The 26,142-nt window shown below is 44.7% G+C and overlaps 1 protein-coding gene across 9 annotated transcripts in view; it reads right to left on the minus strand.

Moving 5' to 3' along the window:
• Ppp2r5c (protein phosphatase 2, regulatory subunit B', gamma) overlaps nucleotides 1-26,142 on the minus strand; it is a 136,224-nt gene that overhangs the window by 87,909 nt on the left and 22,173 nt on the right. For 5 of the 9 annotated variants that reach the window (XM_013015634.1, XM_013015596.1, XM_013015618.1 and 2 more), the window contains exon 2: nucleotides 22,279-22,444. In XM_013015634.1, coding sequence (XP_012871088.1) covers nucleotides 22,279-22,387 — 109 coding nt within the window. In that variant the 5' untranslated portion in view covers nucleotides 22,388-22,444. Of the gene's footprint in view, nucleotides 1-4,030; nucleotides 4,238-22,278; nucleotides 22,445-26,142 lie in introns of those variants that run through there. The other 4 variants (XM_013015603.1, XM_013015655.1, XM_013015612.1 and 1 more) reach the window with 4 other exon arrangements.

The raw sequence follows: 26,142 nt of genomic DNA on the forward strand, positions 1-26,142 counted from the left end.
TCATAGTCTCTCCTGCCCGAGCTGGCTTTGAACCTCGATCCTCAGATCTCAGCCTCCTGAGTAGCTAGGATTACAGGCATGAGCCACCAGTGCCCGGCTTGGTATTTGTTTCTTGTCTTCATTCAGACCTGTTTCCTTCTTGTTGGAAACTGAGAGTGTGACAGTGTATCACATGCTCAGCAGTGCTTGCAGAACTCACTCAACGCAGATTTCTCAGTAACCTGTGTGTATGGTGCACAGTTCTACCAACGGGGAAGGTGCCAGAACTTGGGCAAGGGGGAATGGAACCAGCAGACAGTGATTTCTTTGCTTGCTTCCTGCACATTTCTCCCTCTCCCTCTCCCTCTTTCTTTCTCTCTCTCTCTCTCTCTCTCGTGTGTGTGTGTGTGTGTGTGTGTGTGCGCGCGCGCGCACATGTGTCCGTGTGCTTATGTGCTGTCTCTGAGCTTTTATGCCTGGCTTTCTTTAACTTTGTATTAGAGAGGTGAAGACCAAACCAACTGGTGACCCAGGGAGGACTGGTGAGAAAACAATAATAATTAAGACTTCCACTTCTCAGGAGACATTGGCTTCTATCAAAAGAATAATGTGTTTTTGCCAGGCACTGGTGGCTCACACCTGTAATCCTAGCTACTCAGGAGGCTGAGATCTGAGAATCATGGTTCAAAGCCAGCCTGGACAGAAAAGTCCGTGAGACTCTGGTCTCCAATAAACCACTAGAAAACTGGAAGTGGCGCTGTGACTCAAGAGGTAGAGCGCTTGCCTTGAGCTGAAGAGTGCAGGGACAGCGCCCAAGCCCAGAGTTCAATCCCCATGACCAACCAAAAGAAAGAAAGAAAGAAAGAGAGAGAGAGAGAAGGAAGGAAGGAAGGAAGGAAGGAAGGAAAGAAGAAAGAAAGGAAAGAAAGAAAGAAAGAAAGAAAGAAAAAAAGAAAGAAAGAAAGAAAGAATAATGTGTTTTCCAACTTCCCATCCGGCCTCCAGAGGCTCACCAACCAGGCGGGTTTCTGAGGACTAGACCAAGGTGGGGGCAGTTTACAACTTTCTAGAGGCCCAGAATGGGAGCTGAAGAGAGAGGGTCCTCTCTGGCCACTGATACCTTTGTGGCTGGGCTGTCTGTGTTTTTGAGTGGGCAAGCTGAGCTCTAGGTCTGGGGAGGTGTAACTTCCCAAACTCCACTCTGGTTTTCACCTAGCCTAGTCAAGAAGGACAGGAAGGGGAAATGCCACCTCAACTGAAGGGCTAGCCTAAAACACGTTTCCAACCCCAGAACTGCCCCCTACTCGTGCAAAGAAAGCTTACTGGGTCACGACATACCTTCCTGTTATTGTCTCTGGCTGTTTTTTCACAGAGACAAAAGTGTTGACAACTGGGCCCCTTTCCAAAAAAGTTTGCCAATTCTACTACAATAACCACTAGAGGACACATGTGTCTATTTAAACTAAAATTAAATTAAAAATTCAACCTCTTACATTTTACATGTGCAAAAGAGTGGCAGGCACTAAGAACATTTTCCTCCAGGCAGAGTCCTCCGGGCAGTGCTAGAGCAGCCCAGGATAGTCAGCAAACTACATTTACAGCCATCTACTTCTCTCCTTTTGGAGGCAGGAAGGTCTGGACTTGGTTGAAATAGATTCCTTTTACACCTGAAAATTCATCATGTAAAGCATGGCTCTAGACTATCTGTTGATTGTATGTATGTATTTGTTAACTTGACTACCAGCTACCCCCCACAGGGCTCACTCTTATTCCAGGTTAAAGTGTTGCCCAGCACCTGATACTAAGTGACAAATTCAACACCTAAAACCACCAAGAAGTGAACCTGGGTGTAAAATTGTCACCAAATGGATGATAGGGCACTAGGACAAAAAACACTACTGCAATCTTCTTGCAAAATGTTCTATAAACTGCCCAGATTCCTATTATAAAGCAATCATCTGGGTTTGGACTCTAGCCCCATGACCTAGACCTAAGGGCCATGTGACCTTGGGCAAGTTATTTTCCCCTGGTAAACAGCCCCTCCCCTAAATGGGAGGGATAAGGGAGCCAGGTAACCCCGTGGCTAGCCCTTTTTGGTCCTCTCTCCTCGCCAGCAACCCAACACTCAGGCACCCCAGGAACTCCCTGACTGAGGAGTTCTCTGTCCCCTCCAACACAGTGGTCAGCTCACGACAGGGGTTGTATGTTAGTCATTTTTACTGACCCTTAGCACTTGACACACAGCAGCTGCTAGTCAGAAGTTAAACTGACTAAGAATCTAAGAGCCCAATGAATCAAATACATTTTGCATACTTCACATTAACATGCTTGCTGTAAGAAGCTCTTAGGGAGGTCATGTGTTCTGTTTTGAAATTAGAAATGGAATTAAAAGTTACTCTTAAGTCCCTAAAGGTTACCCCTTCTTGAAAACCCATGTCTCTTCTAGTTTATTATACTTTACTACTTTTCTCTCTACAATTACATACTAAAAGACCAACAGGAATATCAACAATACTGGGAAAAAAAAAAACCAAAAAACTGGGTGTAATGAAGTCTTAGAATTTAAAACAATAGTAATGGGACTTAAGATATAAAATCATTCAATTTTGGAATAATTCATAATCCAAAAAACCTATACATTAGATGTCTATTTAAAAAGCCAGAGGAGTCACAAACCAAATAGACTCGTTATTTATAAGGTACAGTTAATGTGGTGAAAATTTATATTTTATACCTAGTCAAACAATTTTACTGCTAACTAGCCAGTGGGTTCACAGAAATCTAAGCAATTACATTTTGGTTTTGCCCATGTGGGTCCTGCAGCTGAACCTTCTATGCTATCTGTAGTGGGCCTGTCTCTTTCTGGTATAGCACCAAACAACAAATCCACCACCACCGCCAGTCTTGCAATTTGGCCACAGTGGCTATTGATTTCTACCAGCTTCCTAGAGGGGGTTTGGAGAGAGAAGCAGTGCAGGTTCTTCCAAGAGGCTGGGTATGGCTACGTGTCCACTGTCCCAGGTACACCTTGCAGCCCTGGCCGGCATGTTAGTCACAGGGGCTATTAGTCATCAATGATCTGATCTGCCCACACCCTTCCTTAACATGGGCCCCTACTGGAGATTCAGACAGTAAAACTGCTCTGTGAAGGCAAGGCCATGATATGTTATACATTTTAAAGTGACATGATCGTCTTTTACATTCACTTTCTCTTTCACTAAATCATGAACAAAAACTCACATTAACAGCTTAAAATACCAACTAAGAGTAAGTATGTACAACACCCTGATGCCTATAGTTTAACAAATAATTGTGCTTTAAAGCTAAATTTCAAATCCAAGATATGTATAAACTGTAATTACCAAAATAGTGATCTATGTATACACTGAGAACATGTTGCTGTTTAAAATTTTAATGCCAAATTGCAATAAAAGTCCTTGTAAATGCTACTATGCTATGAAAATGCTAACAACTCTTTCCTCTCCCCTAACAGGTTTCAGCATTTCAAAGCATGAACGTAATTTTCTCTCTCCGGCTTCACGGCAAGAATGAAAATCCTTCCAAAGGGAATTCCTTCCTAAACAATTCTGCATAATATCTGAGCACCATCCATCCTTAATTCAGAGACAAGTCCCTGGCAAAGCCTTTGCAGTATTAAGCAACACTGGTTTAACAGAAACTCTGGGAACGGACAACTTGGCTGGCTTGGTCGGCCCGCCTTTCCTTCCTTCCCCCACCCAATGCCTTCCCCAGGCAGTGACTTCACATCCTTTGACATCAGCACAGCTCCGAAAGGGGGATGGGAGAGAGGGCAGAAAGCAGAAAAACCAGCTTTGAACGGAGCATGCAAGGCCTCTCTCTAGTCTCAAATTCTGTACGTAGTTGGTAAAATGTCCAACAGCCGAGCCACACCCCACCTGCTCAGGTGAAGTCCACAGATAAGTGGAGTGAATTCTGCTGAAAGGACTTCCTGCTTTTCCTATCGGAAGCACAATAGCCATTTATTAACTACCTCGGCAGGTTCCGGTCAGTGGAGCACACAATAACTCACCTCGAATATGGAGAAGGGCCACGGGCTGGAAAGGCCCATTGGAGCTGGCCGCATCCACCACCATCCCGCTGCCCGCCTTATTACATGTCAACATCTAGACTCCAGCGGGAAAGGCGGTGCACTCCTTAAGGCAAGAAACCAGCCTCCATTTTAGTTTAAAAAAAAAAGGCAAACTGGAGCTCTGCAGCTGGAGGGAACTGGCTGGTTCGTGATGTCAGTGGGCCTGGAGCTCGCTGATTGGCCAGGAGCTGCAACTTAAAATGACACTAAAAAAACTGCAAGCGGAAAGAGCGTTCTGTTTGGCTGTCAGTGTGCATTAAAAGCCTGGGCATTTTCCGGCTTTCTGTGATCTTCATTTCTCAGTAACTTTTAGGCAACGGTCTTCACTCTCCGGGCCCAGGGCAGGAGGCATGGTTCCCAGCAGCCTGTAAACAAAGGTCTCTGCGAGCTACCAGGAAAAAAAGATGTGTGTGTGCACGCGCTTGTGTACTTTACATTTTAGCATTTCCCAAACTGGCACACAAAATTCCACAGTACTTTCTACTACCTTCTACTATTTAGTTCTACATTTGTTAATTGCTGTATTATATGCGAGAGTCCAGCAACCTAGTATTTTTTTTTTTTAGCAAATGGCTAAATATTACACAATTGAGTAATTTAGACTCTTATTCAACTTCCCTGAGTGATAGGGCAAATAATAAATAAAAAATCCCCCAGCTGGTCCTTCCCGATACCTTTTATTTTCCTGAAAAAAAAAATCAGGTTTAAAAAATCATACAGAAAATGAAAGCCGTATAACATTCGAGTTACAAAGTGCTACAAACAATTTCTTAGCATAGCTGTGGGTGTTAAGGCATAAAATGAAAAAAGATAAAATGAAATGCAGAGCTCATTTTTGTGGTCAATATATTATATGCTTTCATTCAAGTTTTAGACATTTTGTTGTTATAAAATTAAGATAAATTTACTTATTTTTATTTAGGCTACTATTCAGATCTTAGTTTCCTATCTATGCTCAAACAATGTAAATGTGGGCTGGGAATATGGCTTAGTGGTAGTCTGCTTGCCTGGTATGCATGAAGCCTTTGGAAGTGGTGCTGTGGCACAAGTGGTAGAGTGCTGGCCTTGAGCAAAAGCAGCGCAGGGACAGCACCCAGGCCCTGAGTTCCAGCCCCAGGACTGGCAAAAAAACAAAAAGTAAATGGGGATGGTGCCGAGACTCAAATGTCATTACCGTATAAATAAATCAAAGATAGGTACAATTTCTGGTAAAACTAAAAAAAATTCCCATTTTTCATGTAAATATTGAAGCTCTCCCAAATTATGTCCCTATTTTTTTTTTATTTCTCATGCAACCTCACTCATTTGCTCCACTCATGATAAGAAAAGTCCTTCATCTCCTATAACCCCCACAAAGTTCCCAAGAGGAAGAAATGCTGGGAATACAATTGGGTTGCTGTCACTGGAACAGGCCCGGTCTTCCACTTCTTTCAGTGAATGAGTGAGTGAGCCCCACAGCCAGCTAGTGTGCTTCACAGGAAGAATGTAGATTTTGTGTGGCATGGTGTCAGAATTTATGAGACTGAGGCTGGCCTGGGCAAAAACAGTGAGACTGTCTTAAAAAAGTAAAACAAAACAAATGTAGATTTTATTGTGTTGATAGCTATTAAGATAAATAAGAAAAAAATCCCCCCCCCATTCCTTTCTCCTAGAGCTGAAAATGCTGTAGTAACCCTACAGCTGGCCAGGAAGTTATTATTATTATTGCTACTATTGTTGTTGTTACTGTTTTGAGGTGATAGGGGTTGAACCGAGGGCCTCTGTTGTGCCAGGGGCGCTCTAACACTAAGCTACACTCACAGCCTTTGCTGACTGCTTGTAAGTATCAGAGTAGAAGCTTTTCATGGCCTTTGCTCACCTGCACACACTTCAGGCCTCACACTGGCCCAGCTGGCACTGGCACGTGAAGCGAACATGGGTCAACAAAAAGAGCTTGTGCTCCTACTCAAGGAACTTAAATGTAGAACTGTGGCTACCTACTCATTTCTGGGTTTTCTCTACTGACCGCTGGGTTGTACCTGTCAGCAGAGGACTGTGACCAACCTGTCACCAGCATTAGGCAGTGCTGAGGACCAAGCTCATCCTCATCTCTTTTGTCCAAGGATTAAGACATAATCAGGAGCCAGGTCCTTAGGGGAAAAGAGAGAGAGGTGAAGAGGAAGAAAAGGGAGAGGGAGAGGAAGAGCAAGGGAGGGGAAGGAAAAGGAGAGTGAGGGAGGGAGAGGGAGAGGGGAAAAGAGGATGAGGGAGAAAGATCTGCCCACCAATACTTTCTGTGAAATGAGAAGAGACTGGATGTGCCTGTCCTAGGGCTGTGCTGATGAGCTGGAATGCCGAAATCTGGGGAAAGACTTCTAGAAGCTTCATGTAAAATATATAGAAGGCAAAGGAAAAGTAAAGACACTTTTTGATGTATTTTTCAAAGGATCTCAACTTTATTAGTGATTTCTCCCACAGTCTTTTGAAATCTTATGCATATAAAGTAGTTCTTCAAAGAACTCTGAGAGTGTGATCTAGAAGTCATTGATAAAACATGCTAGTAGCATGTCTGTATTCCTAGCAATCAGGAGGCTGAGACATGAGTACTGAGGCTAGTGGGTGCTCCACAATGAGTCAAAGTCAGGTTAGGCTACATAGAGACCCTGCCTCTCTCAAACTCTAAAATATAAGCAGGAGAAAAAAAGAGAGTTGAACTAATAAGTGGTATGTTTCTGAATGGGAAAAATAAATACTATAATATGCTAGTGTTAGTTTTTCCCTAAATGGTTTGTAGGTAAAAAGTGTTTCCAATCAAAATTCAGGTGGGTTTATTTTCCTAGGTAATTAACAAAACCATTCTAAGCTGGGCTAGAGGCTCACACCTGTAATCCTAGCTACTCAGGAAGCTGAGAGCTGAGGATCGCATTTTGGAGCCTGCTCTGGCAGAAAAGTCCATGAGACTCATACCTCCAATAAAGCACTTAGAAAATGGCAGAAGTGGCATTGTGACTCAACTGGTAGCACCCTAGCCTTGAACACAGAGAGGCTCAGGGACAGTGCCTTGGCCCTGTGTGCAAGCTGCAGAACTGGCAAACAAAACAAAACAATCTAAAATTCACCTAGAGAAATTAAAACTGAAACTTCTAATAGAGCCAGGAGCTAGTTGTACCAACCATAAAGCCACATGGACTAATGACAATGAGAACAGGCAAAGGGGCTAAGGAAGCAGAGAAAGCAGCCCAACCAATGAATGCATTCACAAGAAATAAATTCCACATCAGTGGAAAAGTGGAAAACCAGAAAATCAATCTGTTATTAATCTTTTGGCTACTTCATTGGAGGTAAGAGTCTCACAGGCTCTCCTGGATGGGCTGATTTCAAACCACAATCCTCAGATCTCAGCCTCTTGAGTAGTGAGCCACTGCAGCCACTAGTGACTGGCTAAAAGTTACCATTTTTTATGTATAACAATTCAGTAGCACATTTATGTCTCTGCCTTAATTTTTTTTGATATGTTACTCCAAATTGGTGTCTGTCTCACACCTCTGAGCTACCACACCCAGCTTATTTTCTGTTTTCCCTATGAATTTGGGATTGGATTTTTTATTTGGGGAAAACACCGCCATCACTGCCCTTAGTGTTAGACAACTGGGTGCTAGAGTCATCCCTTGCTATATGGCAATTCACTGATTGCGGCTTCACTGTATTGTGCGTTTAAAAAGTATGAATCTGCCAGGCGCCGGTGGCTCACGCTTGTAATCCTAGCTACTCAGGAGGCTGAGATCTGAGGATTGCGGTTCAAAGCCAGCCCGGAAGTGGTGCTGTAGCTCAAGTGATAGAGCGTTTGTCTCGTCTTGAGCTGAAGAGCTGAGGGTCAGTGCCCAGGCCCAGAGTTCAAGCCCCATGACCGACAAAAAAAAAAAAGTATGTATCTAATTCTGTATTGTGGAGTTTTCGCTATATCATGGGATTTTTTTGGCATACAGGTATTTATATAATATTTATGATTTTAGTTATTTTTGCCTAAAAATTTAAAACAATATAAAAATCATCTGTCCATGAGCGCTCCCACACTGTGCCCATATGTTCAGAATCTTGCCTTGTCTACTTCACATTGACGTCTGGTCGCTGCACCTAGTGTTGCTCTGTGGTGTTGTGTTTTTGTGAAATTTTCATAGAAGTCTGAATTTATTTCAAGCCCTATGATGCCACCCAAACATTCTTTAAAGGCTTTTGGCAGTGAACTCAAGATGCTTACCATCAAAAAGGTGGACCTTCTTGACCTGTTAAAGGAAGGCAAAAGCTACACAGCTGTAGGCTGCCATTATGGGATCAACAAACCTAATGTTCACCACATAAGGAAAGATGAGAAGACTAATAGGTCTACGGCAATGATGGCTTTAAACAAGACTGAAGTAAGGCCGCTGTGAGGATGGAGCCTGCACTAGACCTGTGGATAATGAGAGCAGGAAGAAAAATATCTTGCTGGATACCAACATCATCTGGATGAAGGCCAAGAACCCTTATGATGGTCACAACAGGGATGAGGATGAGAACCACAATGTAGAAGCAGCATCGTCGAGTGCCTCTTCCACTAGGCCAATCTCACTCAGTGCCAGCAAGAGCTGGTTTGACAAATTTCAAAGACACTTTGGACTCAAGAGCATTTCTCTGTATGGCGAAGCTACCTCTGTGGATAAAGCTGGAGTATGTGAACGACATGTTCAAATCCATCATTGACAAAGGGGGCTATAAGCTTGAACAAGTTTTAAAAACACAGATGAGATGAAGTTAGGGAGTGAAGAGGGGATAGGGAACAAGATGAGCTACAGGTTGGAGGAGGAGGTTGGCCTAACACTCGACTGTCTTGCAACCATGGTCAGAATGGCCAAAGAACGGCTGACGAATGGGAGCCCAGATGTGTTGTTCGTTGCACTTCATAAATACAATTGAGAGTGGTGTGACAGATTATAAAAACTGTCTCACTCAGAAGAAAAAGCAGTGCCAGCAACTCTCTGTAACTACGTTCATCACTTGGATGAAGAGAGCAATTACGCCAGCGCCTTTAGTAGAAATACAAGTTACGGCCCAGGGGAAAGACACTGCACCGCCCGATGCAGTGCCCGATGCAGTGGTCCTTCAGAAGAGCTGTCCCACGCTTCTTGGCTGTCCCGTACATTCACCTCATTGCCATCGCCTTCACCGCCATTAGCGGTGCACGCTACTAATTCATGATCTTCGTCATTCAAGTTGTAGTATACTTTCACTGGTGAGTACCCATATCGATATTATATGTATGTTGTTAACATTACATGAAAGTGTTTTGTGGGACAGGTTAATGAGATTGGGAAGGGTTTACAGGAGAGTGGGGTTTATAAAGCCTTAAAATGCATATAATAAAATAAATATAATGCTGCTACTTCATGGATTTCCACCTGTGGCGGGAGTCTCTGGAATGTAACTCCTGTGATAGGTGAGGGATCCCTGTACAGATATTCTAACAACAGTACAGTTTCATCTTCTGCTCTACTATACAATGGGTCCTTCCATTTGCTTGTGGCTTCTTTATTTTCAGTATGGTCAGTCCCTAGGGACAAACAAAGTGTCCCCCAAAACTCATTGTTCAGGGCTTGGTCCCCAGAAGGGGCACCATGTTGGGTAGTATGGAGATTTTTAGGAGGTGGGGCTTACAGGGAGGAAGGAAGTCCCGGTGGAGGGGGGGGGAAGGGGGCTGTGTCTCTTCCAGGGCCTGGGTGTCTGACATGATGGAGAGCCCTTGTCTACCACCTGCTCCCCACCATCACCTTCAGCCCAGACACTGCCTGTATCGTAACAGAGCTCGCCAGCCATGGATAGAAACCATGGGCCAAAATATGTCCTTACTCTTTTTTTTTTTTGGTTGTGGGGCCTGAACTCTGGGCCTGGGCGCTGTCCCGCAGCTCTTCAGCTCAAGGCTAGCACTCTACCACTTGAGCCACAGTGTCACTTTTGGCTTTTTTCTGCTTATGTGGTACTGAGGAATCGAACCCAGGGCCTCATGCATGTGAGGCAAGCGCTCTACCACTGAGCCACTTTCTTACATCCTTACTCTTTTAAGTTGTCTCCTCAGGCATTTGTCACTGTGACAAGAATTCTAACATAATTTCTTTGGGGAGTAGTTTGTTGTTTTCAGTTGTACCAGTCTTTCAAGTCCTTCGTAAGTTAATTCCTAAGTATTTTATTCTTTTTGAGGCTATCAGATTTGATAAATATGGTAAACTACCTTAATGTCAGAGATTTTTCTCTCTCTCCCCCTCTCTCTCTCCCTCTCTCTCTCTCTCTCTCATACACAGAATGAACTTTTATACAGCCATCAAGAGTACTTACACATTTATAAACCAGAAATGTGAGAGGGGCCGTGTATAATTTTTCAAAAGCAGTATGCAGAAAAACACAATCCCAAAATACCAACAATGGTCACTGTTGATGGTATGGAAACAGGTGACTTTTCTTTTAGAAATATCCCTGTATTTTTCAGCACTGATAAAACAAGAACATATTACGTTTATGAGATTTTAAAGTAACAGTTTTGAATTGGGCGCTGGTGGCTTATGTATGTAATCCTAGCTACTCATGAAGCTATGAGGTTGTGGTTTGAAGGCAGCAAAGCCCATGAGACTCTTATCTCCAATTAACCACCAAAAAAGCCAGAAGTGGTGCTGTGGCTCAAGTAGTAGAAGCACTAGCATTGAGCAGGGAAGCTCAATGGGACAGTACTCAGGCTCTGAGTTCAAGCCTCAGGAATGGCACACACACACAAATCAACAGTTTTTAAAAAGGGATATAGATCAAGTTACAGAAAGAACCACCTTTAATAATGAATGCTGCCTTTGAGATATAGGCTAAGAACAAGGAAAGGCCTATGATGGAAACCAAGGAAATTTGATACAAAAGAATATTGTGACAGATAAGTGAGATCATCTATGTATAAACACATAAACAGAAGCTGAAATCAGACATGAGAAATTCGTTAGGATGTTGACTCCTGATTTAAAAAAAAACAGTTATAAACTGCTCAACTTTTCTCATGATTTTGTCATCTTTGCACGGGCTCTGGGGTAGAGCTTCTGCCCTGATGATACAAGAATCTCACACGGCAGGGCTGGGAAGATGGCTCAGTGGTAGAGCGCTTGCCTTGCATGCCTGAGGCCCTGGGTTCGATTCCTCAGCACCACATAAAGAAAAAAGAAAAAAGCCGGAAGTGGCGCTGTGGCTCAAGTGGTAGAGCGCTAGCCTTGAGCTGAAGAGCTGAGGGACAGCGCCCAGGCTCAGAGTTCAGGCCCCATGACTGGACCCAAAAAAAAAGAAAAAAGAATCTTACACGGCAACCTGTGTGTGGGGGAGGAAGGGGGGGAGAAAGGGGGAAAGGAAGGGTGGCAGAGAGGTTTGCAATGCTGGCTCATTGCTTACACCCAGCCATGTTTCATTATGCCTGGGAGAGGCTGGGTGCTGAGGGGAGGGAAAGAGGCTGCCCTGAATGCCTCCAAGCTGGTTCTCTTGTCATCATAATGTAAAGAGGGTACATGTCACACAAGGATGTCGCTCTCCCTGCTGAGGTAAAGTGGACAGTTGGTTTGAGCTAGCAAAAATGAAATTCAGGAAACAGCAGGCATTGTGCCACTCAACACATGCTGCCAGGCTGGGCGCTGGTGGCTAACTCCTGTAATCCTAGCTACTCAAAAGGATAAGATCTGAGGATTGTGGTTCAAAGTCAGCCTGGTCAGAAAACTCTGTGAGACTCTTATCTCTAGTTAACCAGCAAAGACCTCGAAGTGAAAGTGTGACTCAACTGTCAAGAGTGCCAAACTTATGCCAAAAAAAAATCTAAGGGACAACATCTAGACTCAAGAGTTCAAGCCACATATAAAAACAAAACAAAACAACAAAAACCCATGCTGCCATCCACCAATAGAGTTCCAAAAAGATCCCCTGGCCACAGTGACACTTAAAGGGCCTCCTTAGGCTAACCCCTTCGGGAAAGACTTCCTCTTGCTTCCTTGCTGGGCTTGGCCAGAGCTGTGACCACAGGCTGTTTTCCTTGGCTGAGTGCCTATGATGAGCCTGACACCCAGGAGGTGCCCTGTCCTGAGTGAACAGGTAAGTGAGAAAGTTGAGCAGAAATAGCCAACACTGATCTTCCCTCCTGTGACTCATGGCTAAGAGGGACACGCCATCCAGACATCTCCAGAACACTTCCCATGCTCTGAAACAGACCCTACTCCATGCCAGCTGCAGAAGGGGACACCTTCCAATCACAAGCATCACTTGGCTTCTCTGCTAGCCTTACAACAGTCTTCTAGCGACTTTCTGGACTGAAACTGTATTGTACAGGGCTTGAGTCAACATCAAGGAAAGTAGCTGGCTGGCTAAGCACAGTACATCTTCTACAGGGAAACAGGAAAATAGTAGAGTGATTATCTGCATGTCTCTTTTTTTCTTTCTCTCTCACCGGGGTTTAAATTTAGGGCCTCGTGCTTGCTACATAGGTATTCTACTGTTGAGCTAATCTTCCAGCCTTCTTTTGCATTGGTTATTTTTTTGGGGGGGTCCGGTTGTGGGGCTTGAACTCTGGGCCTGGGTGCTGTCCCTCAGCTCTTCAGCTCAAGGCTAGCACTCTACCACTTGAGCCACAGCGCCACTTCCAGCTTTTTTTTTCTGCTTATGTGGTGCTGAGGAATCGAACCCAGGGCCTCCTGCATGCAAGGCAAGCGCTCTACCACTGAGCCACCTTCCCAACCCCTGCATTGGTTATTTTTGAGACAGGGTGTGACCCTCGACTGTGACCCTCTTATTTTGTTGCTTGCCACAGTTGCAGTGACAGGTGCATACCACCACACCTACCCTCTTCTACTGAGATAGCATCTCATAGATTCTTCTGCCTGGGTTGGCCTGATATCACTCTCCTGATCTCTATATCTCTTGCAGCTAGGATAACAGGCATGTGCCTATCATCAGCTAATGGATTCTTGCCTTATTCTGTGATCCACTTCCGGCTTTTTTTTTCTGCTTATGTGATACTGCGGAATCGAGCCCAGGGCCTCATGCATGCAAGGCAAGTGCTCTACCACTGAGCCACCTTCCCAGCCCCCCGCTGATTTTATTTCTAAGTATTTTTCTGAATAAAACTTAGATTTCCATTTCTAAATTTAGCTAAAGGTTTTCATTTTTAAAAGCTCTTCAAGTAAATTTGTAGGCAAATTAAATATATTCACTGAAAAAGTTTTACAGCAATTAGCAGAAAGCTGGTGTTTTAAACCTAGAGATCTGTGGCACTAGAGCTGTAATATGCTGACATCAAGCTGGTCAGCTCTATTTTTCAAAAGAAAATAAAGGAAACAACATCTGGAAACAATATGGATGATGGGAAGTTTTGTTGAATAAGAAATTCAACCTTTTTTTAAAACTTAACTTGCAGTTTAAAATAGACCTTTCCCCCTTAGATCCTAAGTACCTAGTACTCAGCTATGTTTAGACGCTGCCAGTAAGTGCTGTTTGCCAACAGCAAGGACAAGGGACAGGCACTAGTGTCCTGCTGATAGGACTGATCCTGAGAGTAATAAATAGCAACTGGAGAGCTTCTCCACAGGCAGCTCGGCACAGCTAGGTGGACCAGGTGAATGGAGCCTACTCAGGTTCTGTATGCAGATCAGGGCTCCCACTGCTATAGCTTAGCAGAGGTAAGTAAAGGGGGCTTACCTAGGTCTTGAGGGCAGATCTGGGCACGTTTACACAGGTTGTGTCTGCCTCACTTACATAGTTTAACACAGCAGTGGAGCAGTGAACAAGGCCTACCCAGATCTTGTATGCAGCCTGTACTCACATACACAACTCAGCACTGGCAGGTGGAACAGCTAAAGGAGGCCCAACTCAGCTCCTGTATGCAGACTGGGCTCACTGACACAGCTCGGCACAGTAAGTGGAGCAGGTGAACGAGGCCCACCTCAGGTCCTGTTTTTGGATTGGCTCACTTTCATTCTGTTACAAGTGCTTATACCCTTCCTTGCACTGAGAATACTAGAAACCCCACATAGTATAGGAAGGATCTATGCATTCAAAACTTTCCATATCGACTGCTTTGTTTAATTTGCCTATGTCCTTCTTGATTTACCATATGTCACTCAAGCAATCAACTACATTTTTCAAGAAGGATCTTGAGGGGAGGTGGAGGAAACATAAAGCCAGGCTGGCTCTGGACAATGGAGGTAACAGGTCTCTGCGATCACTGAGGGCAGGTCAAGAACAGGCAGAGGGAAGAAGGGTAGCTGTGGGTGGGGGGGTGGGGTGAGTACAGTTGTGGAGATGGGAGGGAAGGGATGGTAGGGGAAAAACAAAGGAGGAGGCAACAATACTTGTAGGAAATGTACTCATTACCTCGCTCATGTAACTGTAAGCCCTTGGTACAGTATTTTTACAATAAAAAACATAAAGAAAAGAGGGTAACTCTTTGTGACCCCTGAGACAACAGCTTGCATGTGGTATTAGAAACATGTCCACCCTACTGCAAAATGTGCAAAGGGGAAAGAGAGAAGAAAGTGTGGCCGTCTTTGGACGGAATAAGATCCGGTACCTCTGTGACCTTGAGTGGGCCTTGAGGATGTCCCACAAGTGAACTGAGACAGACAGAAAAGGACTAATACTACAGGACTACACTTATATGAGGTCATCAAACTCTGGTAACAAGAAGTATACTGGGGCCGGGCACCGGTGGCTCACCCCTAGAATCCTAGCTACTTAGGATGCTGAGATCTGAGGATCATGGTGCAAAGCCAGCCTGGGCAGGAAAGTCTGTAAGATTTTTATCTCCAATTAACCACTAGAAAACCAGAGGTGGGGCTATGGTCCAAGTGGTAGGGCACTAGCTTTGAGCTGAAGAGCTGAGGGATAGCACCCAGGCCCAGAGTTCAAGAAAAAGAAAAAGAAAAAAGTAAAAAGAAGTATAGTGGGAGCTGCAGGGGAAGGAGGTAAAGAAGACTTGCTACTTCATGGGGCCATTTCAGTTGGGGATGATGGAAGAGTTCTGTGAAAACTGGCTGGGGGTGACAGGTGCAGCACTGAGAATGTACTGAATGCCACATAAATGGATCACTATGATGCTAAGTGTATTTTGCCACAATTTAAAAAAAGAAGAAAAGGATAGTCTAAGCCAGAGTAGCTGGGAGACCTCACACATAGGGTGAACAAGGGCAGCAGGGATGGTGGACTGTGCTGCCCCTGGAGAGGCCGACTGCCATGGGCAGCCAGGTCTCTAGCTCGAGACAGTGACCTCAATAAAGGCAAGTAGCTTGGTAACTTTCTCACACTCTGTTCTTATTATTCTTCAAGGAATAGGCAAGAGGCCAGATTCATGTAACTATGTATGCAATTCATCTTTAAGCAGGAAAAAATACACTTTTATGGCAAAACATTCAACTATGTTGGAAAGTAAACTACCATGAGTAAGGATGGAATATGCATTTTCACAAAGAGGTCAGGATATATAAAATGTTCCCCCCCAGAAATGCAGGCTTCTTTTACCAAGGCCTCCTACTTCCCAACTCTCTAGTGCTAGGGTCTCTCATTAATTGATCTTTAGCAACTATACTGTCCAATTATAACTTTGGCTTCTTTCTGTTTTTTTTTCTTTCTACAACAGAGAGATCAGCTGTAAGAAATAAAGCCATGTTATTTTATTCCTCCCATAAGTCATTAAACAAATTATATTGGAAGCTGGGTGCCGAAGGCTCATGCCAATAATTTGAGCTACTCAAGGGCTTGAGATCTGAGGATTGAGGTTCAAAGCCAGCCAGGGCAGGAAAGCCCATGAAACTCTTATCTCCAATTAATCACCAAAAAGCTGGAAGTGGAGATGTGGCTGAGATAGTAAAGTGTTAGCCTTGTCAGGTTTGTTTCCCAAGTGACATCCTTGAGATTTTCTTTTTTCTTTTTCTTTTTTTTGGGGGGTCTGGTTGTGAGGCCTGAACTCTGGGCCTGGGTGCTGTCCCTCAGCTCTTCAGCTCAAGGCTAGTGCTCTACCTCTTGAGCCACAGCCCTACTTCCGGCTTTTTTCTTTTTGCTTATGTGGTGCTGAGGAATCGAACCCAGGGCCTCATGCATGCAAGGCAAGCACTCTACCACTGAGCCACCTTCCCAGCCCGAGTGTTAGCCTTAAGCACAAAAGCTCAGGACAGCATCCAGGCCCCGAGTTCCAAGCCTCAGGATCAGTGCGCACGTGTGTGTGCACTCATGCATGTGCACACACACATGCGCACACACACGCACACGCACACACATACACACACACAAAGATAAAAATGGTGAATGATGCTAAATAGAGACAAAATAATCCAAAATAGTCCTGAGTTCAAAAGCTGAGGGATAGCACCCAGGCCCTGAGTTCATGCCTAAAGATCAACAAATATGTATGTGTGTGCGCACGCACACACACAGAGACACACACAGATACAGACACACAGACACAGGTAAAAATGGTGATGAATGATGCTGAACAGAGACAAAATAGTCCAAAGAATAAATGAACTCCTAAGGACACTAACTTCCACAGATGTGAAAACAATTCAAGGATGTATTAAGCAGTGCCATGTACTAGTTATCAGGTGACCCTCACTAAGCTGACCCGCGGTAGAAGGAAGACCTATAGTGGAGAAAAAAGCACACTCCCTGCTTACTTCTGCTGCAACCTTTCAACCCTATTTCATGGACACTCCATGTTAATACTTCTGAAAACCAGGTGACCAACCCTTATCATGAGATGGCAGCATGAGAGAGAGAGATGCAGAACTCTGCGACTACCTTCAGGGGAGATCTCAGATGCTGCTCCATACATCTTGGGTTTAAGATACCAGAGTACAATAAAAAAAGAAGAAACAGAAAAACCCAAACCAAAAACTACTAAAGAAAAATTGCACACACAAAGGGAGGGGAAAAAACCTACAAACTAGTTTCTTTCTTTTTTCTCTCTTTTCTATTTGTCGGTCATAGAGGATGAACTCTGGGCCTGGGCACTGTCCCTCAGCAAGTCAGCTCAAGCCACTCAAGTGGCTACCACTTGAGTCACAGCGCCACTTCCAGCCTTTTCTGTTTTGTGTGGTCCTGAGGAATCGAACCCAGGGCCTCCTGCATGCAAGACAAACACGCTACCACTGAGCCACCTTCCCAGCCTATGCAAACTAGTTTCATGTAGTAAATATAGAAGATGTGTGTGGGTTTGACCTCAGAGCCTTACAATCATTAAAGAGACACTCTACCACTTGAAATACAGTCCCTGACAAGAAGTAAAAATTAGTAAACTGGGTCTCATTGCTCATGCTTGTAATCCTAGCTACTTCGGAGATTGAAACTGGTAGATCACGGTTTGAGATCAGCCTAGGCAAAGAAGTTCATGAAATCTCAATCAATAAAAAAGTTGGGTACAGTATATGAACCTGTCATTCCAGCTGTTTACATGTGTAAACAGAAAGACTGTGGTCCAGGCTGGCTTGTGCATGAATGTGAGATCTTATTCAGAGAAAGCAGGAATAAAGGACTATAAGCATGATTCAAATGGTATAGCATCTGCTATGCAAGTGCAAAGCCCTGAGTTCAAACTTCAATAACACTAAAAGAGAAAGAGAAAAAAGAAAATCAGCAAACTGAACCAGGCAATGTAAATAATATACTGCAACAAAGTTGAAGTTTATCCTGGAGATGCAAAGATAGTTCAGACCCAGAAAAATCTATCAACACAGCATTTGTAAAGTTGCGGTAACATCTTACCGAGAAAAAATCCCACATCCCTGGCGAGGTTCAGCAGTGGCCATGCACTGGCACAACACTGCACAGCCCATGTGGCTGGTCAGGGCTATGCTGCTGTGGACCCTGAACAGCAGCCATCTGGGGATGACCATGTGCCAAGACCGAGAGCCCCTTCTACATTCGACAAGGGGAAGACGAAGCCATTTACCACAGCAGGAGAAACAGGATGCCTGCTTTCCCCTCTGTTATCTGTTTAATTGGTTCTGGCTGATGATGTAATCAAATTACAATGACTGGTATGTATTAGTATAAGCATTAGTAATGACAGGACAATAGGAACAGACTCAAGTAAAAAAGAATTACTAAGGTTAATAAGAAAAATTAATGAGACGATAATGGCATATAAAATTATTTAAAAACCAAATATTTAAACTCACTCTTTAGTAACTTACCAAGGATCAATTTGAAGAAGAAATAGGACCATGTCAAGTCAGTCTCAAGAGTAAGAAAAACTATAAAGGATTTAGGAGTAACAGTAATAGAAAGGTAGAGCTTTGAAAAAAATAATAAAATATCATTTTATTATGCTGAACACCAGTGGCTCACATCTGTAATCCTGGCTATGCAGGAGGCCAGGGTCTGAGGATCAGGGTTTGAAGTCAGCCAGAGCAGCAAAGTCCTGTAAGATTCTTATCTCCAATTAACCACCAAAAAAAAAAAAAAAAAAGCCAGAAGTGAAGCTGTGGCTCAAGTGGTAGAGAACTAACATTGAGCAAAAATGTTCAGGGACAGTACCCTGGCCCTAAGTTCAAGCCTCAGGACTGACATCAATTTTAGGATTAAAAGAAATTACCCCTCAAATGGCTAGAAGGGCAAAGAATACCATAGAAGTGTCTGTCTTCCCCAAATTAACATGTAACCCTACTGTATGCCAGTCAATACTTATTTCTTTTAAAATAGATAATATTCCTTAGTTTACACACAGAAGTTATAGAACAACTGAGAAAGAATTATCAAGCAAGATGAGGAAAGCTACTGGCTGACGGTTGTGAAATGCTCCTGGCATGTAGACTGACTATGAGGAAAATCCTGGAGAAGAGTAGAAGCTTAAACGTGGAAGAACGTGGCCTGACACTCTTATGGGGTGTAGCAAGAAAAAGAAGAAACAGGGGTTGAGAACAGTAAGCATGGCAGAGCTGATGGCCATGAGCAGGTTTGGGTGAGACTCCTTGGAAAGGTAAAGGAAGACAGGAGGTACACGTGAGCCCACACTGGTACCTGTCTGGGCTCTGACATGTGCAGAAAAGGAGCAGAACACACACCCTTTCTACAGTACACTCCCGGTGGGTTGGGTACTAGGATGGGGCTTGGAATAGGAAGACAATAAAAGTTCTACACACATAACCTCTTTTACCCAGACACCCTCATCATTCTTATTCAGCCTGTGAGGGAACTAGAGGAGTCACATGTTCCTACTCAGCCTACCAGGGAACTGGAAGGAGGAGTCACATGCCATGTGTTTTTTTGTTTTTTGTTCTTTGCATTCTTACCATCAGGAGGGTTGAGCCCAGGAGGGCACTGGATTAAGGGATTTAACACTAGGCCCCTCATAGCTACTCAATACATATGTATTAGGAGAAGAAGATTCATCAAAAACCAAGCACTGCACTTATTCACCACAAAGCTAAAGCAAACACAAACAAGTGCTGTAAAACACAGTGAATGGAGAACCTGGATTTTGAGCAAAGGAAGGGCAAAAAATCTACCCACTCATCCATCCCTTCCCCTCTCCCCTGCTTCCTTCCCTGTCCCCAGTCATGCTGGGAGTGAGTATTCTCTACCCTGTGGTATGGAAAGCCCTGCTCCCACTGAGTTGATTATCAATAAAAATTAATCGCAAAAGCCCTATGATTAGAAAATTAAGATTGGAAAAATATCAGATGTTTTCTATATTTAGTGCACCAGTCTTTTACCATGGATGAAGATTTTCAATCATTCACATTTGACTTTACAATTCTTAATCTTCTCTCTCAAAGTCTCCTGAAGGAACCCAGTTAGGGGCAGAGCAACCTCGGATTCAAGGGGATGGCTGTGCCATTAGGGGGAAACTCTAGGTAAAGAGCACTTTTCCCTAGCCTCAAATAATGAAGCCTAGATGGAGATAATGTTAGGACCCATTGTGACCATCCAGCGGACCGCATGGAGGCAGGCAGGCACAGGAGAAAGATTACACCCGAAGTGAGTCTCTCAGCCCACGTGGTAGCCTCTCTTTTTGCCAATTGTAATTGTCTGAGCACTCACAGAAGTTACATAAGTCCCATAAAATATTGGGGCTCCAGTGTCCCAAGAAGTAGCCACGTGGAGTTCCAAATTTGGGGCCAAATTTGATTGCATTAGGCTTAAGATTGGGCTCAAAGTTGAGTGGTTTTTATGAAGAATTTTAGTTGTGTCCCTCCCATGGTAGGGACCATGCTTGGTTAAGACCAAGCATGTTCAGCTCACATGAGGGGAACACCATAGCAAATGTGATTGTCACCACAGTTGCTGGGTCCCTGGGCCTTTGAGGACCTTGAAGTGAGGTTCAGAATTTGACAGCCAAAATTTTGTCCTGAGGCCCTGCAGCCTATATGGAAATCTGAACTCTGAACCTTTGGACTAACTGGTCACTTACCCGAGAGTAAGAACCAATCATCCACTGTTGGATGGGTAGGAGGTAAAGCGCTTGGTCAGGAGAAAGTTAACTTGGTGGTCTTCTGGCAACAGCAATGTGGGACCATGGGCTAGGTCCCGAGGCAGCTGGCCAGACCCCTGTCTGAAGTGTGTGTGTGTGTGGGGGAGCAAATCCATCAGGGAACCTACTCTGGATTTTGGCACCAAATGTTAGGGTCCATCATGACCATCCCAGGGGACCACTCGGAGGCAGGCAGGCACAAGAAAGATTATTATAAGGTTTATTAGAGGGGCCATATCTCCCTGGGTGAAGGAGCAATATGGCATCTGCCTCTATCCCGGTTGGTACCTCTGGGGCTTGTAGTGAGGTAAGTGCACAGGGAGGTCTGGGTGGAGAATGGGAGTGGCCAGGAATATGGCTGGAATGCTAGGGTGGGGAGGAGCTCAGGTCTGGATGGAGCCAAGGACTGGAGGTGGGGATAATGCTAACAGAAATAACCTCCAGGGGGCTAGGAAGGTGGGTCAGGGGTACAGTGCTTGCTTTCCATGCATGAGGCCCTGGATTCAATTCTTTAGCACCGCATACACAGAAAAAGCCGGAAATGGAGCTGTGGCTCAAGTGGTAGAGCGCTAGCCTTGAGCTGAAGAGCTGAGGGACAGCGCCCAGGCCCAGAGTTCAGACCCATGACTGACAAAAAGAAACTCCAAATGATTTATAACAGAGAGCCTCTAAAGCATTTCTTTTTTTTTCCTACTTATCCCATCCCCTCTAACTCATCTTTTGTACATCTCACACAAATGTTAATCTATCTATCTATCTATCTATCTATCTATCTATCTATCTATCTATCTATCTATCTATCTATCTATCTATCTATCTTGTGTCAGTCCTGGGGCTTGAACTCAGGGCTAGGGTGCTGTCCCAAGCTTTTTTACTCAAGGCTATAGCCTCTATCTCTTGAACCACAGCTCCATTTCCAGCTTTTTTGGTGCTTAATTGGAGATAACACTCTCCAGACTTCCTGCTCAGGCTGGCTTCCAACTATGATCCTTAGAGCTCAGCTTCCTGAGTAGCCAGGAACATAGTGATGGAGACACACTGGTGCCTGGCCTTCTTTACTTTTTGACCAGATCAATCACTTGGATACCTGTATAAGATACTCTAAAGATTTCATCTACCCCACCTCCTGTCCCCAGGAACACTTTGCCTGGTGGCAGCTTAATACCTATTTAGGATATCAGCCGCTCATCTTCCCTATTTTGATATAGGCAACAAGGATCTTGTCTATGTCCATTGTTTTCTCACTATCCAACTCAGGGCCTGATATATGTTCCTCCTAAATATTGTGGACTGAATAAATTAAACAACAACTTAAAATAATTTTTCCAGGGTTAAATAACCTTCTTGTAACAGAAGTTACCATGTGTGACTACATTTGAAAAATAAAAGGTTTTAAAGCCTTTACAATTTCTCCACTTGTAGTAAAGAGTAAGACAAACAGGAGAAAATTGCTTAAAAGAAAAACTGGCTACTTCACAACAGGAAACCTTTTTAATCTTTCTTAGTACAGCATACTTATTAAGTATTAAGTTTTATCTCAATTGCCTCGGAATGGTAGCCAAGAGAAATGAATGGCACGCAATCTAAGAAACATCTCAGTTGAGAAAAGGATCTAGAGAAGGAATAAGAAGCTAGCAAACTATTGAACCAGTATTGCTTCCACACAAACAGCCAAAACTTTAACTTTCAAAAGACAAATGGAAATTACCTTTTAAAGATGGTAGTTTTTGCAGTTCTCTATTATTGCTGGCATTAAACCGAGAAGAATTTTGCCGTTTGTCTTTCTTCATGACTGGCTGAGGGGCTGGTACTTTCATTTTAGTAGATGTTGAGGACTGGACAGACGCAATGCTATTTTTCCTGCTGGGAATCTGCTTTAGAAATAAAAACAAGAATGAATATTTAAAATGGCTGTATTTGTAGCACAATCAAAATATAGAAAACACATACATAAATCTCATCCTAGAACAGTGTCTGTCATTCCATTGTAGACATGAGCCCTTGTTTGGAGCTGCTAGACAATGGGTCTTATGAAACACCTCTCTGGAAGTAGTGCTGTGGCTCAAGTGGTAGAGTGCTTGCCTTGAGCTGAAGAACTGAGAGACAGTGCCCAGGCCCAGATTAAAGCCCCAGGACTGCCAACAAGAACAAGAACAAGAACAACAACAACAAAACCTGAAAAAACCCACCTCCAACATGTTCATCTGAGAGGGATTCACAGTCACCTATTTCTTATATCTCCAATTTTTTTTGGCAGTACAGGGGTTTGACCTCAGGCCTCATGCTTGTTTTTTGTTTTGTTTTTGAAGGAGAGGAGTGGTTATTTTTGAGATAGGCTCTTACTCTGTGCCTAGGATGGCCAGGACTTCAATCCTCCTAGTCTGAAATCTCGCCTTGAATATGATCCTTCAATCTCCACTTCCCAAATGACTAGGATTACAGGCTTGAGTTGCTGTGCCCAGCTCTTGAGTTCTAAGGTTTGTTGTTTTTGTTGTTGTTGTTGGTTGTGGAGCTTGAACTCTGGGTCTGGGCGCCGTCCCTCAGCTCTTCAGCTCAAGTGCTCTACCACTTGGGCCACAGTGCCAGTTCCTGTTTTCTGGTGGTTTATTAGAGGTAAGAATTTCACTGACTTTCCTGCCCAGGTTAGCTTTGAACCTTGATCCTCAGATCTGTCTCCTGAGTAGCTAGGATTATAGGCATGAGCCACCAGCATCTGGCAGTTTAAAAATTTTTTAACTATAGTTAATGTGGTAGGATGAATAACAACTGCCACAAGAATGGTCATGCTGGGGGAGGGGGGCTGGGAAGGTGGCTCAGTAGTAAAGTGCTTGCCTTGCATGCATGAGGCCCTGGGTTTGATTCCTCAGTACCCCATAAGCAGAAAAAGCTGGAAGTGGCACTGTGGCTCAAGTGGTAGAGCACTAGCCTTGAGCTGAAGAGCTCAGGGACAGCACCCAGGCCCAGAGTTCAGACCCCACAACTGACCAAAAAAAAAAAAAAAAAAAGAATCGTCATTCTGGACCATCAATGATTCACACCTGTAATCCATCAATGACTCACGCCTGTAATCCTAGCTACTCAGGAGGCTGAGATCTGAGGATCATGGTTCAAAGCCAGCCCGGGCAGGAAAGTCTGAGAGACTCTGATCTCCAATTAACCACCAGGAAACTGGAAGTGGCGCTGTGGTTCAGGTGGTGGGGTGCTAGCCTTTGGGACAGCGCCCAAGCCCTGAATTCAAACTCCACAGCCAAAAAAAAAAGGTCACATCCTAATCCCACATACGTGACCTTACTTGGTAACAAAAACTTTGTGGATTTGGCTGCATGCAAGGCCTTGAGATGAGAAGGTAATGCCAGATCCCCGAAGGGCCCAATGCCTTAGACAAGCATGGGAACATGCTTCCCACGGCCGTGATGACTGAGGAGGCGCTCTGCCCCAGGGAGCACAAGCGTCTCCAGACGTGGACCCGGTGTGATGACAGCGTCTCCTCCAGAGACAGCACAGCCCTGTCCTACCTTCACTTTCCACTTCTGATCCCCTCAAACAGCAAGCCAGTCAGGCTGGGTGCTATTGTAAGCCACTCGGGTTGTGGCAGTTTATGTTGAACAGAAAGTCTGTCTGGGAGAATACTTGTAAGGGCTAGGTTTCCTTGCTAGCTCACCACCCAGCCTCAGGAATGAGCACAGGCTGCCTACAGGCCCTTCTCCTGAGCCAGGGAACTGCTCTGGCACCTGGCTTCTTTATTTGTATGCATCTCTAGGCTCCCAATTCAAGCCTCATCACACTCATTAGGACTGTATATTCCTTTCTGGTCAACTGCAATTCAGTGAAATACTTGAGTGAGAGTCCGAGGAGATATGTGGCAGAGGCACTGGAGGTACCATGTTCCACAGGCCTAAGGGGATCGATCCTATGGCGTTCATCTGGGCCCACAGCTGACACAGCACATTGGTTTGTTACCACTGGGGTCCAGCAGTGACAGCCACCAGCCAAACAGCAAGTGAAGATGTAGAGTGTGCTTCGCTGTGCGCGGTCTATTCTAAGCAGTGGAGCTCGGTTCTGCAAAGCCCTTGAAACAGGCCATCAAGCACTCATCTGGAGGTGCTCTCCCTCCTTCGCCCCCCAAGCCCACTCCAAGTACTGGGGAGCTTGGAGAATGCATACATCAACTCAGGCTCCAAACTAATCTGCTCGCATCCTTGAATGAAAATTGTGCAAAGCAGTAAAAGCTGCTTTAGTTTTAACAAGCAGCTTTAGAAGACTTGAAAAGAGTTTTCCAAGATGAGATCAGCAAACAGAATTCTGACCTGGGAGCAAGGGGTCTAGGGTCTCTTCTCTCTCAGCCTGTGGTTTCTTGGTCAAAATGCACTTCCTTGGGCTTTGATCTAGATATCCACTATTATCTGAATGTGGCCTTTTGGCCCCTCTTCCCAAAATGCTCAAGTGTTAAGAATTTAGTCCTGAGGGTAGTGGTGTGGAAATTTAGGAGACAGGGCCTATTCGGTTGGCCTGGGAGAACAGCTCCTCCCCATTTCCTCTTCACCTACCTGAAACCAGGAATCACCTGGCTGTAAGTCAGCAAAGGATCCCAGGCTCTGAGGTCACTTCCTGAGCCGCCCAGACAGTGAGAGCTTCCCCAGGCTCTGCAGTCACTTCCGCATCCACTGTGGTCCCACCTCCCGCCTTCCCCTAGATAATCTGGCTCAACACAAGTCCCCTCCTCTCTTTCCCTCTTTTTCTCCTTTTTCTTCCCCTTCGTCTCTGTGCACCTCCATCTTGTGCGGGCTGGCAGTTTGCTCTCCCCTCAATAAACTCTTTTCTGCCCGAACCATGTGGCAAACCTTACATCTGTTGCCCAGAACCTGGGAGGGGGCAGAGTTAGGAGCCCATGGATTCTCTCCTCTCTCTTCTCTTTCTGAGGTTTAATCTGCCTCCTTGACCACCCCTCTGTGGACCAACATTCTGGAAGCTGAGAACCCCACCTCAGATTTCTCACCTTTATCGTTGCTGTCTACAGTTCTACCACACCATTTCCTCTCTACAGCTGGTGAGTGACTTCCCTCCCCTATACATCTGGTGAGTGCTACTTTACGAACCCTCTGCTGTCTGTCTAGACACGGCACCAGTCAGAGGGTTCCTATGCCTCACTGGCTGGTCATGTGGGGACGCCTGAATAGGGGACTCTGACCCTCACTCTGGAAAAGGTTCTGGGAATGCATCAGGACTCAGGCCATTCCTAAGCTTTTAGCCCTCACCAGACTCCTCCCCCTGTACATCTGTGTGACTCTGCCCCCTATGGGGCCTCCCATCCCCCAGTCCTCACCAGACTCCCTGCTGTCACACTGAGCCAGAACTCCCTTGGGACGATTCCTTCTCCTTTAGTCTCTCACTCAAACCAAAATGCCTTATAGGCTAGAAAATCAGCCTCAATGGCCCAACCTTTTGTTTTGTTTTGTTTTTTTTGGGTCCGGTCATGGGGCCTGAACTCTGGGCCTGGGCACTGTCCCTCAGCTCTTCAGCTCAAAGCTAGTGCTCTACCACTTGAGCCACAGCGCCACTTCCGGCTTTTTTC

The sequence above is a fragment of the Dipodomys ordii genome, unplaced genomic scaffold, assembly GCF_000151885.1.
Source record: "Dipodomys ordii isolate 6190 unplaced genomic scaffold, Dord_2.0 Scaffold2, whole genome shotgun sequence".
Classification (NCBI taxonomy): domain Eukaryota; kingdom Metazoa; phylum Chordata; class Mammalia; order Rodentia; family Heteromyidae; genus Dipodomys; species Dipodomys ordii.